At 43.2% G+C, this 20,306-nt stretch overlaps 2 protein-coding genes across 8 annotated transcripts in view; one reads left to right on the forward strand and one right to left on the reverse strand.

Moving 5' to 3' along the window:
• The window catches only part of LOC103910797 (uncharacterized), a 1,018,570-nt gene that overhangs the window by 964,455 nt on the left and 33,809 nt on the right, over positions 1-20,306 (reverse strand). The window lies entirely within an intron of this gene.
• LOC101885193 (uncharacterized) lies at positions 1,958-19,068 on the forward strand. 3 transcript variants are annotated; one of them, XM_073948713.1, is made up of 4 exons: positions 1,958-2,107; positions 3,316-3,465; positions 8,863-10,121; positions 16,242-19,068. In XM_073948713.1, the coding sequence occupies exons 2-3, from the start codon at positions 3,381-3,383 to the stop codon at positions 9,924-9,926; spliced, it is 1,149 nt and encodes a 382-aa protein (XP_073804814.1). In that variant the 5' UTR covers positions 1,958-2,107; positions 3,316-3,380; the 3' UTR covers positions 9,927-10,121; positions 16,242-19,068. The 3 variants fall into 3 exon arrangements, with proteins under 3 accessions (XP_073804814.1, XP_073804813.1, XP_073804815.1); XM_073948712.1 differs by having other exon boundaries at positions 8,863-10,114; XM_073948714.1 differs by lacking the exon at positions 1,958-2,107 and adding an exon at positions 8,731-8,771 and having other exon boundaries at positions 8,863-10,114.

Below are 20,306 nucleotides of genomic sequence, written 5' to 3' on the forward strand. Positions count from 1 at the left end.
TTTTTACTTTACACTATTACTGCGCGCGCTCCCTCTCACACATTTCACATTTTAGGTGCTTTATTGGCATGACAAATAACTGTACATTTGTATTGCTAAAGCAGTGCAACCTCACTGCGTACAAACAAAACAGAGCAAAAAGGGCAGTAGTGCAAACAAATATGGATATAAAATATAATACAGAGAAAACACAGAAATAAATAAAATACAAATAGATGATTAAAATTAAAAATAGATTAATAAAAATAAAAAGATTAATACAAATATTTAAAAAATAGATTAGATTTCTCTCTCACACACACACAAACACACTTCAGTATTTTAAAGTTGATCAAAAAAATTTAATCTAAACATTTTAAGACAATTTTGAGAAACTTTTTAAATCCAGTTCATGATGATCTACAACACATTACTTCATATTAATATCTGAGTCCAAATCTCATCCTTACAATTATGACCTCTTCTTTTCACTTTTGGAAAGAAATAATTGAGCTGTTAAGAGTGTGTTTACTGTCTTACAGAAACCAGTAATGAGCTGCATGTGCTTTAAGAGAAATAAAGGACTCTAAACTCACATAAAGAACAAGCTCAGTGATAGATAAATGACAAAAAAAATGCTAATAGTTAGCTCATGTCAATGTATTGATTCAACTTGATAAATAAAACGTCAATGTGAAGTTCGGAAATTGTTTCTTTCAACGAATGATAATACATCACTGTATAATAGTATAAGACTTATATTACTATTATATAAGTGAATGTAGTTGTGTGTATTGAAACATCAGTAGTTTTGTTTCCATCCACCTATTTTATGCGCATTTTGCAAATGTGCATAAAAAAACCAGTTGATGGAAACGCCATGATGCGCATAAATTTTGAAAATGCGCATAAAAAACTTATGCGCCTAACTGGGTAGGATAAACTTTTTATTCGACAAGAAAAGATGCGCATAAACTGCGATGGAAACACTTTTACCGCACAAACTCCATCATGCGCATTAAAAAAGGTCATGTGATTTTGTTAAAAGAGATCATGTGATGCTTAAAATGTGTGTGAATGGATAAAACGTCAGGCTGAGCACATTATAAAACATCTGAAATGTTGTTTTGGTCATTATAAAACGCCTTACCATTTCACTATTAATGTTATTATATTATTAATGATCTCCAGAATCAAGAGCGCCTGTGCTCCGCGTCTGACATCTTCAAACGCCACTGCGTGCTCACTGCTTGTCAGGATTGTCTTCTGAGGCGCATTCATTTAGAAAAGATTGATGCAGCTTCTCCTACTGCAGCAAATGCAGTTTTTACTGTTGATATTTGGCGCCAGTAATCAGGAAGTGACAATTTTGTTTGCTTTGACTCGTTGGATGGAAACAATGCTTCGTTTGCACAACTTTTATGCGATAATCCAGTTTTGCGCATAAAGTTTATTCACATTTTTTGATGGAAACATAGCTAGTGTGGCTTGAGTCTTCAATGCTCATTTGCATCTTTACACAAAGACTTCAGCCATCAACTATGAAAAGCTTCTACAAAAACAACACATGACTCATGCATTACTTTGCAACCAGGCTTGGGAAAAAATAAATTAAAATGTCTTTCAAATCAAAATACCTTAACATAAGTGTGTCAATATTAACTACAAAATGCAGCAGCCAAAATAAAAAACAAGCTTCCATCAATAGTACTATAAAACAACAGCAACAAATCAAATGAAGATGGCTAAAGTCAACTCATTTTCCCAATACATCATTATTTCTCTGTAAAACTGGTTTATAAAGCTGCTGGACTTCCCATCCCCCACTGTATGTGTCTTGAGTCTTCACTGCTCCCCACTGCTTATTTGCGTCTTTGCAGCATTAATGGGGGCCAATTGTGTCTTATCCAATCACATTCCAGATCCTGTAGCTCAGCAGGGTTGTATCTATATATTCTGGGTTCCTAACAGAAACGTCATTGGCTTATTTTGCAAAGTAAAGAGAACAACTTTGGAGGACAAACTACGATTGTTGATTCCTACATTGGGATCATTACCAACAACAACCTACAAAGAAAAGCCCACTGAGGCCATTTCTCATCCCACTTCTTCATTGAAGACTGAAAAGGTAAGTTGCACATTCTGAATTTACACTCTAATAATATCTGAATGCTAACATTATAAAAATGTAAAGTCTAAACATGCGTGGATGCATTGTTCAACGTTGTATTAAGTTTTTCGGTCATTTCTAAAAGCTTCTTTACAACTATTTTGTTTTTTTTTGTTTGTTTATTTGGTTATAAATATCCTGGCAAATGGACTGTAGCCCAAATAAGTTTCAACCTATAACATATATAGGTTGGAACCTGGCAGGCAGTTTTGAAGAATTTGATGTTTGCCCATTCAAACATACAAAGAGGTGGTAACATCAGTGAATACAAGTGAATGAGTTAAAGCTATGGATAAAGAAATGCAATCGTTTAAAGAAAATGCAACCTCTTTCCAACCTACCTGAAGGCAAAGATCTAGTGGGGGGTAAAAGCTTTTTTTCAATTAACATAATGACTGTCTTACAAATACAAAACAGAAAGCAGATAAAGTAGAAAGTAGAAAATGAGAGAGAAATGTATTAATAAGTCATGACTAAGAGTAAGTAGGGAAAAAAAGCTAAATAACAAAAAAAATACTTTTATTGTGGCATGGTGGTGTGATGTCATAAGACTGCACCACTCCCGCGTTATGATTCAACTGGAAAAAGGTTTGTTTTAAAGCCTTTACGCTGATGTAAACCAACTGATTAAAACTTCAGGTTGGTCATTTAATGCTAGATGTACCTGCTGTTGACAATGTTATTTTAACCCTTTATACAACAAAGTTCAATTTTACTCAAAGTAAGGTCTATTGTTTGAATAAGATAGGATAAACTTTATTTGTCCCCGAGAGTAAATTCTTTTCTCGAACAAATAAGTGCTACAATGTTTCTGTAAGCTGACCAAAAAAAATCAAATTAATTAACATCATTTGTTAAAGTTTGAATAAAGCAACAGTAAAGTGTGTATTAAATGTTTTAGTGAAGGTTTAATTTATTGAATAGCATAATGTCATTCTTTTTGAAGTATACATGACTTTATATAAGAAATGGAGTTGCGTTACTAGTTTTAATCAGCTCATTCGTAGCTATTGTTTCTTGCTCCGTCTTAGCTGATTTCTTTTTGTTAGTGACTTTCATATAAACAAACTGTTGAAGCAAGTGTTGAAGAGAAGTCATTTTGTTTCTGTTCATTGTTTTATTTATTTTAAACAGGACATTTTTATTGTTTTGTTCATTTTAAACAGGATAAAGTGTCCAAACACAGAGGAAAACTCCTGCTGAAGTGACTGATCTCCACACTGTTATAAAGATGGCGTTTATTAAAGAGGAGAGTGAAGATGTGAAGATTGAAGAAACATTTACAGTGAAACAGGAAGATCTGCAGGAACAAACAGGTTGGTTTTCATTCTCAAAGACCAACTCAGTCATTTGATCCTCATTCAGATATATTTTAATAATAAGAATACTAAATTAAATCCATCTTGCAGCCCTGAGTGTGCTGCCTAGTTCTCCTAAATGCACATAAGCACTCACTGAAAGACAGGAATGAGTTTCTTTTGTTACGTGTTCTCAGGTCTTTTGTCATTATTTTATGTGTTATTAGTCTCCCATTTTCTCAACCTTCTTAAGGTTATTACTTTTCCTGTTCTTCTACTGTTTGTAAAGCGTCTTTGAGCTCTGGCACTATATAAAATAAACAAAAACAATATTAAAAAAGATTAACTGAGCTGACGATGTTTGATCTACAGTATTTTCATAGAAGATATCTGCTATTACAGTGATAGTGTTGGCTTAGTACTTTTAATTTGCATATGTCTCATTGATCACAATTCCCTTATTTTTATCAACTTCTTTATGGGTCTAATTTTGTTTCTAGTAGTTGTTTCTAGTTCTCACAGATAGTATCTGAGTTAGAATTAAATCATTATTATAATAACTAATTGCCAGGGCTATTGCCTTTAAACAGGATTTCTGTGGGGTCTTAAAATATCTTAGATTCCCAAATCTAAATTTTAGGCCTTAAAAGTCTTAAATTTACTGAAATATTGTGTTGTAGGTCTTAAATCTTTTTAAATAAGTCTTCATTTTCCTTTGTGCATGTTCTGCTACCCAATCTGATTAAAACTCATACAATCACCAAAAATTCATTTGAACAAAACTTTTCATTCAGAAAGGTCATTTTCACTCTTTATCATAATGGTTTAATTACTTATAGCAACATTTGTTTAAACGTGCTCCATGTATTTACTGCTGAGGACAACGACCTGTACAGATTGTTGTGCATAAATTTAGTTTTTTATAGTTTTTAAAACATTTGTTCTTTTTATTATTTTATTATTAAATGTAATTATATACATTTTTATATAATTATATATAGGGCAAATAAAACTCTTTTCCATCTGGGGTATTTTAAAAATTCCTTAGCCTTTTAGCCCTTTATAAGTAAAAAAAATTAACCCTGGTTTAAAGTATGTCAGAAAACGTGGATGTCCTAATTTTAAATATGCTGGATACAATGGACACAAAAAAAATGAATTATTATAAAACATTGTACAGTTTTCTAAACTTGATGATGTTGCTGTGGGACGAAGTGAGGCAAAACAAACAAATTATAGTGGAACAATACCGTTCTGCACTCAATACGCGCACTGACTACAACTGGCCAACAAACTAGTTTAAAAATGTATTTTGCTGCTTAAGAAATGGATTACAGCATGCTGATGATATGCAAACATTTAAGTGTAAAGTTTGTCAGTATTGATCATATTCTTCACGTACCAGCAGGCGCTGCCATTGGAATCTTTTTGCTAGAGACTTTTTTTAGAAAATGAATTTTTAGATCCTAAAAATAGTGTAAAGTCCCGTGCACACGAGACGTTTTTTTGCTCGCGTTTGTCTACATATAAGGCCTTGTGACTATAGAAAGGGCGTCAATTTGACCGTGCACACTACGCACAAAACGCCAGGCGTAAAACCGTAATTTTTAAAGAAATGCCTCATGCTTGTTTTTTTATTTTATTTGATGCGCCGCGTTAAAACCTTCTTCACTAATCAGGTTGGCACTTTTGTTCAAATGCACGGAGCTGCTGAAGTTACAGTAAACAGCACATGGAGGTGCTCTAAACTGTCAATGCGAGCACACATTAAAGAAGATGCCAAGAGGCGATATCAACGTGGAGCTTCTTATTGCTCTGTGAACAATAATCATTTCTTCATCCCTAGAGGTGGAGCTGCTACTTGAACCATCCATGCTTGTTTGAGTCACCAGTAACTTTAACAACAATCGTGTGAACTTTCTCTCTTCTTCTTCTTCTGTGTTTCAAGCGGGTGTCGGAAGCTTAAAGTTGTGTAGCGCCATCTAACGTCAATGAGTGATATTGCATACTCTTCTGCTTGATGCTAGTGAAAATAGCTTGGGTTTGAATGCGGAAAAACATCTCGTAAAAGCGTCCTGGTGTGTAGGAGCCTTTATGCTGCTTAGACATGGGATGATAACCGTTTGCAAGGTTTGCAAACTGCCAATATTTTCTGCTGTACAGTCCCTACTGTATATGTAAGGATTTTTATGTTCTGTTATACGTTTTTTAGGACAACAGTATCTCCAGCAGAAAAGATCTCCAAAGATGAAATTTTAAATCGTAAAGAAATCTGTGTTTATGAAACAAAAGAACACAGCAGAAGTCAATAATTCATTTGAATTATTCAGCCTGACATGTTTACTGCTCCAAAATACTTTCAAAGTTTCTCAAAAGAAAATATATTGTTTTCAAAGGGAAAAAATGTGTTTGTTTTTTTATCCAGAGATTTTAAGGAATATATTTTAGAGCAGTAATCAAAATACAATGAAACCGTGATATTTTTTATATCGTGATATAAACCGTGACAAGGTTATCATATTGTCAAAATCTTATAAAGGCCATTATAAAGGGTCTTATAAAGGGTCATTTTCTAATTTTATTATTTTTCTTTGTATGTATAGTCATGAACACACTAGTTTGTAGAGTAGTGTGGTCGTTTTCTGCTATTTATTACTCATGGTCAATTCTCCAAAAGGCAACTGAATTGAAAGTTCTAAAACAATAGCATGAGATCTGGGGTCCGTTCTTAGTACGTGGATTACTCAATTAGCTGGATTTGGTTATTTTTGGCTTTGGTTTTGGTTATCAATGATTGTTTCAATCTTTAAAACTCATCTGAGACTTGTCATGGCAACAGTTCTGGTAGCTTAAACCTACTTGGGATCAGAAAAAATATATACTAATAAAACTTATGCAATCTGCTCTCCAAAATTAAAGTAGAAAGACTGCCACCTAAGGGTTCAAATAGATTTTTTTTAAATATAATCTTTGTAGATACAAACGTGTACATGTACAATGTTTGACTTTTTTTTAAAAAGGGGAAATAATTTATGCAGTCATGCACGTGTTTTGACCACTAATATGCCGGTGATTGACACCCTTACCGATATGAAAATGCTTTTTTTCATACAAAATTAATTTATACAGTTATTCTTTGCGCTGATTAAAAAAAATAAGTAGGCATAGGCTACTATAATTAATAATATTTTCTCTAAATGTAGACCTAAATACATTGATATGCATTGAAATACATGATGAATACTCTTGACTCATAAAAGCCTGCAGCTTACAACAAATGTGTAAAGTTATTACGTGTCATGTTTAACAAACCATTTACTGCTAATTTTATGTAATTTGGCTCACTTGGATAATTGAATATTAATCAGATGATGTCATTACGCTGCTGTGCCATCAGCCAATCGTTACTTTGCTGATCATGATTTTGAGGATCGATAGATCAGTCCTTCACAACACACGCAGCAATCTCAGATCAGTTCATACAGACATTTTAACCTGATTCACAAACTTGTTTACAGAACCAAATTAGCCAGAGATCAGTTATCAAGATTAAAAGATCCAGGATCTGCCAAATTATCTAAGATTATTTAAGTGCGGTACGAAGAACAGACCCCAGGTCACCGCTACGAATGACAATTTTTGTATGTCACTGTTTGTCCATGTACTCCTGTTATCCTGAGAGCTGATGCTGAGTATTCTTAGGCATTTTCTTACTTGAAATTGTTAACCCTGGGTCATTCTAACCCTAGTTAATCAATCCTGGGTTGTTTGTAGTCACCATCCACACTGCTCATGCTATACCTGGGTGTTAATTACCAGACGTTTCATATTCGCAAATCCCCGGGTTAAAATTATTATTTGTATATTTCCGTTGTCACTGTCCCTGATTGGACAAACATAAGGTCACCTTTTTAGATGCCATTTCTGCATCTTGTCGGGTATATAAAATGTAATAACGTAGGTCTTCAACTAAGTATCAGGAACTTGCACAAAGCCAAGAAAACAAAGACAAGTACAAGTGAAGTTTGTTTATAAACTTATTGCACGTGCTTATGATTGCTTGCGGTTGATCTCGCATTATTTAATTTAGGATTCACCAATCAGACGATTCCTAAACCACTATAAATACCCTAAATTCCATATCACAGCCATCTTCGTTTAGAAAAATCCCCCCTTCCACCCCTACTCCTTCTCCTTTTCTAGGTCGGTGGCACAAAAGCCCAGAGGTTAGCACTGTTGCCTCATAGCAAGAAGGTTACTAGTCGTTACCAAGCCAGCTGATGTTTCTGTGCAGAGTTTACATGTTCTCCCGGTGCTCACGTGGGTTTCTTCCAGGTTCCCCGGTTTCCTTCCACTGTCAAAAAACATGCAACTTAAGTTAATTGACTAATCCAAATCGGCACCATAGACATGCTCTTAGTAAGTAGTTATCTCTTAAAAGCAATCACTTTCTGTTTATTAGCTACTACAGCAGACGAGTTCTCAAGATCTACCCGAGCTCAAACTTCCCTTTCGCCTTTCAAATGGGAGAGAGCCTCAGGCTCTAGGATCATGAAGTGTAAGCACTTGAAATGAATGAAAACAAGTTGCAAAGTATGTCATCTTGCCATCTCCTCATCACTCCAGTTTACAGCAAACATGACATTAATCATTTGCATATGTTCATTCATTAATTTTCCTTCGGCTTAGTCCCTTTATTCGTTAGGGGTCACCACAGCGGAATGAACAACCAACTTATCCAGCATTTATTTTAAACAGTGGATGCCCCTCCAGCGGCAACCCAGTACTGGGAAACATTTGTTATATAAGTTATATACAAGAATGCAAACTCACAAAAATAAGCGTAATTTATGCGTACTTGCCATGAACATGCAGGAATTGTCTCAATCGGGTCTTCCAAGCAAGTTACAAATGTTTAAATCCAGTGGAAAATGCACAACACACAGCATGAGTAATCCAAAGTGAGTGCATTTGATCATTTACATTTAAAGCCACAGGCACAAAAACAGCTTGGTTTTCCTGACCCCCAAAATTAAATCTTCTGTAAGGTATATGATCTGATTTTGAGCTAAAACCTCAGACACATTTTGGGAAGACTTATTTTACATCTTGTAAAAAAGGTTTTATAATAGGAATCCTTTAAAGGGATTGTTGACGCAGAAATCAAAATAGCCTTACTATTTAATGTCCCTCATGTGGTTTTAAATCTTTACGAGTTTCTTGGTCCTGTTAAACACAAAAGAAGATCTTATGGAAAAAATGCTGGCTTTCTTTGTGTTCCAGAAGAAAGGAAATGTTTAAAACCACATGACAGAGAGTAAATGGTAAGGTCATTTTTATTTGTGGGTGAAACATCCATTTCATGCTTGTCGCTTTGTGGCTTCATTCTAAAAGTTCATTTGTTTTTTTTTAAAGACCTGATGGTGCTGAAAGAAGAGACCCATCAATGGAATGAAATGGAAGACAAACATCAAGACATATTAACTGATGAAAAACCCACACTGACTAAAAAGACTTCATCACACGGAAGACCTCGGAAATCCAAATCTTTGTGTAATTTTAGCAGTAACCAGTGTAGAAAGAGTTTCAGTCAAAAGCCAAAGCTTGATGTTCACAATAGGGAGAAACTTTACACCTGCAAACAGTGTGGAAAGAGTTTTCCTAAAATTGATGGCTTTAAAGCCCACATGAGAATTCACATTGGAGAGAGGCCGTACAAATGCCAACAGTGTGGAAAGAGTTTTACGCAAAATAGCAACCTTGAAGTTCACATGAGAACTCACAATGAAGGAAGAATTTTTACTTGCAGACAGTGTGGGAAAGGTTTTGCTAAAAAACACAACCTTAACATCCACATGAGGATTCACGCTGGAGAGAAACCTTACACATGCACAGAATGTGGTCAAAGTTTCCCATATAAAACCACATTCAATAGCCACATGAGGATTCACACTGGAGAGAAACCTTACAGATGCACAGAGTGTGGTAAAAGCTTCACACATAAAAGCACATTCAATAACCACAGGAGAATTCACACTGGAGAGAAACCTTACAGATGCACAGAGTGTGGTAAAAGTTTCACACATAAAAACACACTCGATAACCATAAGAGAACTCACACTGGAGAGAAACCTTACACATGCACCGAGTGTGGTAAACGTTTCCCATATAAAAGCACACTCAATAACCATATGAGAACTCACACTGGAGAGAAGCCGTTTGCATGTGCTCAGTGTGGAAAGAGATTCAGAGCCAAAGCTAGCCTCATGAATCACACGAATCGTCACACTGGAACCATAGTGTTCACATGTGATCAGTGTGGAAAGAGTCTCACACACAAAGACTCCATTAAGAACCATATGAAGATTCACTCAGGAGAGCGTTTTAGATGCAGTGAGTGTGGAAAGGGTTTTAATTGTAAAAGAAGCCTCAGTACTCACATGAAGCTTCACAATGGAGAGCAGAGTCCTCAAAATTGAGGCCTTGTCCACAGAAACACAGGTATATTCAAAACGGCAGCTTGTTCATATAGTTTGGCTGTTCAATGACATGAAGTTTATTTATAAACTACTTTTGAGAGGATGACATGCTATGATTGTCCACAGCTGGTCCTGCATTAGCTAATATGATTCACCAATCCAATGATTTTTAACTCACTATAAATAACGTTCGAGGTTACAGAAGTAACCCTTCGTTCCCCGAGGAGGGGAACGGAAGTGCCATGAATGGGAGGATTCGGATCAGAAGCCGCTTATCTGGAGAGTATTGAACGGGCCAATGAATGAAATTAATTGGCAGCGTAAGCTTGCGCAGGTGTGCGACATCTGCAATTATCTCAGCATATAAGCACACCTGAGCCAGCAGACGCCATCCTTTTAAGCTGAAGAGACTTTCAAACAGCTAAGGGACAGTCATTATGGCGACGGAATATGGCACTTCCGTTCCCCTCCTCGGGGAACGAAGGGTTACTTCTGTAACCTCGAACGTTCCCCTTCGGTTGGGGAACTTCAGTGCCATGAATGGGAGAATATGGAAAGCGCCATAATGACTGCACCTTACCAACACCCCCGATGAGGAGATAGTCAAGCAAGCGTGACGCACCCACATCATGGGGGGCGCGGTCCTCCAACGTGTCCCTGGCCCTAATTTATCCTACTTCAACAGAAGTTTTACGGATTTAGATATATTTTTTGGGAAGTCGTGAGCATCTAGATAATTCTAGGAAATACGACAGTACGTTGGGAAGCGTGCAATCCCGATAGGGAGGACGCTGCGGAGGCCATCCGTTACCCAAGGGGGGGATAGATGGCAGAATTTACCTATGGACTAGCCCTAAAAAGGGGGAGTACGCATAGCAAAGAGTGGTTAGCGGAGAGGGAAGACACGGGTCCGCCCAGGGGGGGGACTTAACCGTGGCGGAATAAGCATATGGGATCGCCTAGTGGGGATCACGCATAGCAGGCACCTATACCCAAAACGCGGGCTGACCAGCGGGCAGACCTACAACGTAGTGGGCCAGCAAGTGACTCCTCCGCTGAGTCAGTGCTGGGGGCCACGGAGGAATCTGCAGGGCTCACCTGACGGGGAACTTTACTGACAGATAAAAAAGGCGCACGTACCTCCGTGTTAGGGAGAATGGCGCAGCAAGCGTGTTTCAACACCCTACCGAGTTGTCTCCTCAATCACCAAAGGGTTACCTAATACCCTTGAGGAAACCGGCTCCACTCGCAGATTGTAAAACCTTGCAAATGTGTTGGGTGTCGCCCAGCCCGCAGCTCTACAGATGTCTGTTAGAGAGGCGCCGCGTGCACGCGCCCAAGAGGATGCAACGCTCCGAGTGGAGTGTGCACGTACTCCCGGGGGACACGGCTGACCTCGACTCGAATAAGCGAGTGAAATGGCATCCACAATCCAGTGGGATAATCTTTGTTTCGATACGGCACTTCCCTGCTGCCGACCGCCATAACAGACAAAGAGCTGCTCAGATGATCTAAAATTCTGAGTACGGTCCACATAAATGCGCAGAGCGCGAACTGGACAAAGTAAAGAAAGGGCTGGGTCTGCCTCCTCCGGGGGCAGCGCTTGCAGGTTCACTACCTGATCTCTAAAGGGGGTGGTAGGAACCTTGGGCACATAACCGGGGCGGGGTCTCAGGATAACGTGAGAGTAATCCGGCCCGAATTCCAGGCACGAGTCACTGACCGAAAATGCCTCCAGGTCCCCGACCCTCTTGATGGAGGCCAACGCAACCAGCAGAGCTGTCTTCAGGGACAGAAATCTTAGAGATACTGATTCGAGTGGCTCAAAGGGATCGGATCGCAGACTCGTGAGAACGAGGGCGAGATCCCAAGAGGGCATGAGAGGGGGGCGAGATGGATTAATTCGCCTAGCACCCCTAAGGAACTGGATGACCAGGTTATGCTTTCCCACGGTGCCGCCAGCTACCGCGCTATGATAAGCGGAGATGGCGGCCACGTAAACCTTGAGAGTGGAGGGCGACAGCCTGCTGTCCAACTTCTCTTGAAGGAAAGAGAGCACAACACTAATCTGGCAATTTCGGGGGTCTTCTCTGCGAGAGACGCACCATTCAGTGAATAGACTCCACTTCAGGGCGTAGGCGCGCCTCGTGGATGGGGCTCTAGCCTGAGTGATGGTATTAACCACCGCAGTCGGTAGGTTACCTAAGTCTTCCTCGCGTCTAGGGACCACACGTGGAGGTTCCAAAGATCGGGGCGAGGGTGCCAGATGGTGCCCTGTCCCTGAGAGAGTAGGTCCTCTCTCAAAGGGATCCGCCAGGGGAGGGCCGTCGCGAGGAGTGAGAGCTCTGATATCCAGGTCCAGTTGGGCCAAAGGGGCGCAACTAGCAGAACCTGTTCCTCGTCCTCCCTGACCTTGCACAGAAACTGCGCGAGCAGGCTCACTGGGGGAAACGCATACTTGCGCATGCCCCGAGGCCAGCTGTGGGCCAGTGCATCCGTGCCGAGAGAGCCCTCGGTCAGGGAAAAAAACAACTGGCAGTGAGCGTTCTCGGGGGAAGCAAACAGATCGATCTGGGCCTCCCCGAATCGCGCCCATATCAGCTGAACAGACTCGGGGTGGAGTCTCCATTCTCCAGGGCGTAACAGCTGTCGTGAGAGCGCATCGGCTGCACGATTGAGCGTGCCTGGGACGTGAATGGCGCGCAGCGATTTCAGCCGCGGGTGACTCCAGAGGAGCAGACGGCGGGCGAGCTGAGACATGCGGCGAGAGCGCATACCCCCCATGCGGTTGATATACGCCGCCGCCGCCGTACTGTCCGTCCTGACCAGCACGTGTTGCCGCTCCAGCACCGGTAAAAAGCGGTGGAGAGCGAGGAACACTGCCAACAGCTCTAGGCGATTGATATGCCAATGCAGCTGGGCACCCTTCCAGAGGCCCGCAGCCGCATGCCCGCGACACACGGCCCCCCAACCCGTGTTGGAAGCGTCTGTTGAAACAACAACATGGCTGGACGCCTGTCCTAGAGGCACACCGGCCTGTAGGAACGAGGGGTCGTTCCAAGGGCTGAGGGCGCGGCGACACAGCGCAGTAACCGAGACCCGGTGTGTGCCCGCGTGCCATGCGCGTCTGGGGACCCGATCGTGAAGCCAGTGCTGAAGTGGTCTCATATGGAGCAACCCGAGCGGCGTGACGGCGGCTGCGGATGCCATATGCCCCAGGAGCCTCTGAAAGAACTTCAGTGGGACCACTAGTTTGCTGTCGAGCTCCCTCAGACAGTTCAGCAACAGGCGAGCGCGTTCCTCGGAGAGGTGCGCTACCATGGTGATCGAGTCCAGCTCCATCCCGAGAAAAGAAATCCTCTGCACGGGGGCGAGTTGCTCTTTTCTCGGTTGACCTGAAGCCCCAGTAGGCGGAGATGCCGAAGCACCTCGTCCCTGTGCATAATCAATTGCTCCCGCGAGTGGGCTAAATCAGCCAGTCGTCGAGATAACCGAGTATGCGAATGCCCGCGAGCCGAAGGGGCGCTAGGGCACCCTCCGCGAGTTTGGTGAAGACCCGCGGAGACAGAGAGAGCCCGAAGGGGAGGACCTTGTACTGCCACGCTCGACCCTCGAACGCAAACCGCAGAAATTGGCGGTGGCGTGGAAGAATGGAGACATGGAAATACGCGTCCTTCAGGTCTATGGCTGCAAACCAATCCCGAGGACGAACGCATTGGAGAATGCGCCTCTGCGTGAGCATTCTGAACGGCAGCTTGTGCAGACAGCGGTTCAAAACGCGCAGATCTAGGATTGGCCGTGACCCACCGCTCTTTTTGGGTACGATGAAGTATGGGCTGTAAAACCCACTCTCCATCTCGGCTGGAGGAACCGGCTCGATTGCACCCTTCGCCAGGAGGGCAGCAATCTCCTCTCGCAAGACAGGGGCGGACAGGGGGTTGACCCTGGAGAAATACACGCCCGTAAACTTGGGGGGCCGTTTCGCGAACTGAATCGCGTAACCGAGTCTGATTGTGCGTATGAGCCACCGCGAGGGGCTGGCCCGCGCTAACCAGGCAGGCAGAGCCCTCGCTAATGGAGTCATCGCTACAATCGCTGACGTACCAGCGGTGGGGCAGCGCGGAGTGGGTGTGCTGATCCGGGAAGCACGAGGGTCCCGCGGAAAAGCTGGAGGAGAGCGATTCGCTCTGGCTCCGCACCCTGACTCCGGAGAGGGGGCTGGAGGGCTGAGGGAAGGGAGACCGTCCCCCCAGCGCTCGTGAGCCACTGGCGAAGCACGTAGAGTCTGCGAGCCGGAAGGCAGCGCGTCCCGGACTGGCAGAACTCGTGCAGTCACATCCGGGGAAGGGAAAAAGTGCTCTTTTACTGATGTTTTGGTGGCACTGAAAAGTACCGTTGTTATCGGGGCCCCGCCCTCCAGCGGGGAAAGAGCAAGTTTCCTCTTCTCCGGATGGCCTGTCTCAGGGACGCTTCGTGGTCCGTTTACCGGACTTAACGGCGCCCTGGGCAGGAGGGGCTGCCTGCTTTCGAGGTGAACGCCGCGCCCGCTTGGCCGGAGGCGCAGGCGGGGGCGGGGCAGCACTCGTTGGCGGGCGCCCTCGGCGAGGAACAGCGCAGGTGGATGGCTCGGCGGGCGGAGCGGGCTTACGGCCACGCCGATAGATGACATTGCCCATCGCATCCGACTGCTCTTTCACCGCCTTGAATTCCTGGGTGAATTCACCGACGATGTCGCCGAACAGGCCAGCCTGGGATATGGGCGAGTCAAGAAAGCGAACTTTGTCAACGTCGCGCATATCGGCCAGGTTTAGCCAGAGGTGGCGTTCCTGAACCACAAGTGTGGACATCGTCCTCCCCAGCGCACACGCGGCGGACTTAGTAGTCCGAAGAGCATAGTCGGTCGCGGTGCGCAGCTCATGTAATAAGCTTGGGTTGGACCCGCCCTCGTGCAGCTCGGCCAGCGCCTGCGCTTGGTAGCGCTGGTAGGTGGCCATCGCGTGCAAAGCAGAAGCAGCCTGGCCCGCAGCCTTATAAGCTCTGGCTCCGAGGGAGGCAGACAACCTACAGGCTTTGGACGGGAGGCGGGGCAAACCCCGCCACGTAGAGGCGCCGCGCGGACAAAGATTGACCGCGATAGCGCGCTCCACTGACGGGATCGCCTCATACCCCCTGGCAGCTCCACCGTCAAGGGCGGTGAGGGCGGAGGCACTCGCAGCACGGGCAGAGAAAGGTGCCCTCCAGGACTGCGTGAGCCTACTGTGCACTTCCGGGAAGAAGGGGACGAGAGGCTTCGAAGGCTTCGCCTTCTGGTCCTCTACGTAGCACCCATCTAGTCGGTCCGGCCGCGGAGCTGGGGGATAAACCATCTCCAACCCCACGGCCGAAGCAGCCCGGGAAAGCACGGCTAACATGTCCGCTTCAGGATCCGATTTGACAGCGCTCACCTGCCCGGAGGGGGCGAGCGGGTCCGGATCTTCGTCGGACAGTGAAAGCCCACCCTCCGATGCCGCGGAGGACATCTGATCTCCGGTGTCAGCGAGTGTGAGAGCTACCATCTGGTTAGACGGATCACTCTCACCACCCGAAGCTTGGATGGAGCGCCGTGAGGAGCGAGAGGTCCGCGAGCCCGTGGGCGGCGGATTAGCTCCCGCTGAAACCCTCAGATCTGCCCGAGCGCCCGCTGCTTTTTTAGAACAGGAGGCAACTGGGGTGGCTCGCTCTCTTGCGAAAGTTAGCCGCGATCTTAGCTGTGCAACGGTCATGGCATCGCAATGACGACATGAACCGCCCGCGAGCACCGCATTAACATGCTGGACCCCCAAACATGCAATGCAGTAATCGTGTCCATCATCCGGAGACAGGAAACCCCCGCATCCAGAAACGCACAGTCGGAGCGCCATCCTGAAAAGGACGTGCTGCACGACTGTGTTGCTCTTTTAGGAAAGTTGCAACTATACGCACCGCTCTGGAGGACCGGACCCAAAGAACCGCAGGCAAGGGAGTAACCCAGCTCGACCGTCTGCCACCGCGAAGACCCACTCTGGACCGGGAGACACACTCGTTCGCTCTGAAGTGCTGATCAGCAAGAGGAACCCTCATCGACTCACTCAGAAAGGATCTGAAGCGAAAAGGATGGCGTCTGCTGGCTCAGGTGTGCTTATATGCTGAGATAATTGCAGATGTCGCACACCTGCGCAAGCTTACGCTGCCAATTAATTTCATTCATTGGCCCGTTCAATACTCTCCAGATAAGCGGCTTCTGATCCGAATCCTCCCATTCATGGCACTGAAGTTCCCCAACCGAAGGGGAAACAGAGTTTCTAATCTTAGTTATCTTCATCTTGAGGAGTTTCCACCCACTCCTATCCACCTCATTTCTAGATTGGGCAACTCAGTGACCCTGTGGTCAGTACTGTTGCCTCACAGCAACAATTTCGCAGGTTAAAGTCTCTACTGAACCAGTTGACATTTGTGTGGAGAATACTCATTCTCCCTGTGCTCACGTCCGTTTCCCCTGGGTTCCTTCCACAGTCCAAAAACAAGTGACCTAAAGCCTAGTTCACACTGCATGACTTTAAACATTGGCAGATCGCTGTGCCAGTCTGAAGTGCAGGGGGCAAAAGCATTAGGGGCGTGTCAGAATCCATTTTTTGCTATTTTTAAGGACGGAAAACCACGCTCTGCAATGCAGCGCATGGTCTAACAGGGTTGACTTTATTCTCTTAATGAGCTATGGGTGTATTTTGAGAATAAACCAATCAGAGTCTCATCTCTCATTCCCTTTAAGGGCCCATTGCGTTCTGCCATGGTGCATTTGGTTAAGAATGAGCCTCCTCCAATTGGCCTAAACTTTCATTCTCTCTTTCTTTTTTTTGGATAAGGAAATGTTGTGAAGACATCCATTAGCCTACATAATTAATTTTGTTTATAAAGCACAATGATTTGTTTCAAAACTCTTTCTAAATGCAGTCCTAATTTCCAGCAAACAAATAAATGAACAATAATAACAAAGTGTGGTCACTATGCCTCATATGGTCTAATACCTCACTGGTGGACAAATCTAAGCTTGTTTTTAATGAAACAAATATAAATATGCATATAATAAATAATACAAAAGAAACTTTACCAATAAAAGCTGCAACACAGGACAATTGAATGGACTTACAAGCTTGAGGCCCTGGTATACTGCAAACTAACCTTATGGAGCTCCACCTTCTTTGATGTGTGGTGTCTTCCCAGTGATTTGTTTCTCATTCATGGAGTCAGACCGAGAACATCACCCAAAACAACACTAGCTACATGAATACACTGGAAAGTGGAGTACAGATGTATCCGCACCTGTACAATCACTTGCAAAGAGATTTTAGGACGCAGAGGTGCCGTTTGTTAGATGATTATGAATCTGTTCTTCTCTCAGCCGCCACCAGCATGTTTAGGTGAAACGCAAGGAGCGCAACACATTTACCCCACCTACATAACCCCACCTACTGAAGTGTAGGAGTGTTGGAAAACAGTATAGCGTTATTCAGCCTTTACAAACCTTATTCAGACATGAAAGATCCTGTGCACTTGAGAAAATGTTTTGCTGCATTCATGTCATGTGTGCAATTTTTTGTCTATGTGTTTCTTAAGTTGCGTCGAATGATCGAAACTCCGTAGACACTGATAAGATCTGTACAGTTTCTCTCCAATGTGAATCCTCTTCTGTTTTTAGATGTGTTAAATTCAAATTCTTGTCACAGTGTAAACACTTGTACGGTGTGAATATTCTGGTGCAGTTTTAATTTTGGAGCTGTAATAAATGTATTTTCACACTCAAAGCTAATATACTCTTTTACACCAGTTGGATCTTCATGTGTTCATTAAGGTTTGCTGATTGGTTGAAACTCTTGAACTTGTGTTTGCGGAGTTCTATGGGGAGAAAAGTCCAGCGTGACCACGGCTTAAGTGCAAGTGAATGGTTTCTCTTCAGTGTGGCTCATCATGTGTAGATTAAGGGATGATGATTGGCTAAAACTCTTCCCACACTGAGTGCATGTGAATTGTTTCTCTCCAGTGTGGATCATCATGTGAATCTTAAGATAGCCTTTTCTTCCAAAACTCTTTCCACACTGAGTGCAGGTGAAACAATTCTTGTCTCTTCTTTTTAAGATACCATCAGTCTGTAAATGAGTTTTTTCCTCAATTTTGACATGATGTTCCTCCTCTTTACTCCCCTCATTCTCTTCAATTAGATCTGAAATAATAATAAAACACTAGTTTTCATTAAGTCTTAAAAACTCTCATCAAAAGCTGAAAAGTGAAAAGACTGAAAACATTGGCTACACACATTAAATGTAAAATAAAACACATCATATTTTGTTCGGTCTATTAACGTGTACACATTCAAGCAGATTCAATTCAATTCATCTTCATTTATCTAGTGCTTTGACAATGTAAATTGTGTCAAAGCCACTGTAAGATTTAAGATATCACATATATTTTTATGTCTTTGACAATTCAAACATGAGCCGAAAACAGACAAATTGACTCTACAACCCAACAGGCGGGAAAAGACCTGCTCCCCTGCTTCCCTCCATTTACATTTGAATCCCCTGAAAATCCTTTGTTCAACCACCCCCTCTACACACTGTACTCATACAAAATGACCATTTCAAAGTCTAAATGTTCTAAATCAACCCAAGTGACTCTGTCATGTTTGATATCATTTGAAATGTCTCAGTGCGACTGGTACAATGGTCTTGTTCCCTCAGAAACAGACATAACCAAAACAATAGATATATAGCTTCAGGTTTCTTTTTAACCACTGCGAAGGGTGTGCCTTTACTATAGGCAGAAACTCTTCCACTAAATGCAAATGCCTTTTGTTATTCACACACTACTTTCCTTGAGGGGATTCTTGGATTACTTAAGGGAAGGTTTGAAACATGTTCTGGGCGATTCTGCTTACCCAGATCAATCCATAACATGGCGCTTACGCTCCATGTTATGTATATTTTGAAGGTATGCATCAGGTATGCATCTTTTCATCTAGGATTTATCTTTGATAATTTGATGTTTTGTATTGATCGTTTATGAATTGACTGAATGAATTGGCATAATACACATTTACCTGATTATTAAATTGTAATGTTTGAACATATTTTGCTTACTCTGTCATTATTCATTTTAGTAGATTACGCTGTTTTCTTGTTTCTGCACTTCCTGTGTCTGGTCAGTAGATGGACTAAAATCCAGTTGAGATGGAGCATTGGGCACATGATTTGTATTTTAGGGATCCGTCTGACTCTTGATACTGATTCATGTGTACTTAGGTGGAAAGGGTGTTAATTTCTGTCTAGGTCAACAAGGTGTTGCACGGCTAACCTAGATTGGGTACCCGACCTTTGTTTGGAAGTAATATTATTCTAAATTAAGTTAATATGGGAAACCATGGGCTTGGTGAAAACCAAAATTATTATAGAGTACAGTAGTCGGTTACATTTATAATAATGCCCTAACCTCTGATTGGAAATTATATTGTCTTTACTCAGGGGTGTACATCTAAGCGGGACTAACTAAAAATACTTTAGAATGAGCAAGCATGGTAGCGGCCATCTAAAAGTATTAGTCAATTATCTCTGTTTAATATTCAAAACTGATGAGAGTGTGACTGTGAGGGATGCCATCGGCTAGGGCGATCTTAGGGTGCTTTCACACCTGTGAATCGATTCAGTTGTCCCAAAACAGAGATTACAAATGTTACATTGTTGCTCTTTGCTCTTGGAGCGGTTCGCTTTCACACTGCAAAGTTTCTAATCGGACCAAAATAGCTAAAACAAGTCACGTGCGAGTAAACTCTCCTTACATTGGTCAGAGTGTCAGGGTTTATTTTGCAGCGTACCGCTACGCTGTCAGGAGAGGTGGTGGTTTGGTGGTGATTGACAGGGTGCGCGCGCGACGTGTATGAGGAGAGATGCGGTGGGGAGGGGTGTGAAGTGTGCGCGACGATGCCTATTTGAGGACTGGGAGGGAGACACAAGATTACCGGGAGATCATCACTCGTTTGCAGGCATCCGGAGACTCGCGAAACTTCCCACCCTACTCATTATTCTCTCTTCATTTAGCCTTAAGCCTATTACCTATCCATGAAACACTGTGATATAACCGTGCTCGGATCGGTTCGCTTTCTCACTGCAATCGAACCGCTCCAGGGTTCGTTTCAATTGAGCCGAGACCACCTCATTCAATTGATCTCGCAGTGATTACTTTGGCGAGGAACAGAGCGCGATTGCCTTGTTCACACATCTTAAACGAACCGCGCTAACTGGGCAAACGAGATACATTCCGAAACAAAAGTGTAGGTGTGAAAGCGCTCTTACTGAGCGGCATGAGCACCCG

The sequence above is a fragment of the Danio rerio genome, chromosome 4 (genome assembly GCF_049306965.1).
Source record: "Danio rerio strain Tuebingen ecotype United States chromosome 4, GRCz12tu, whole genome shotgun sequence".
In the NCBI taxonomy this organism is placed as follows: Eukaryota; Metazoa; Chordata; class Actinopteri; order Cypriniformes; family Danionidae; genus Danio; species Danio rerio.

What these genes read in the sequence shown, in the direction of transcription:
- LOC101885193 (XM_073948713.1), top strand. Translation starts at nt 3,381, where the DNA reads ATGGCGTTTATTAAAGAGGAGAGTGAAGATGTGAAGATTGAAGAAACA. An exon ending in AGATCTGCAGGAACAAACAG is followed by an intron (nt 3,466 to 8,862) that starts GTTGGTTTTCAT and finishes TTTTTTTTAAAG; the next exon opens with ACCTGATGGTGCTGAAAGAA.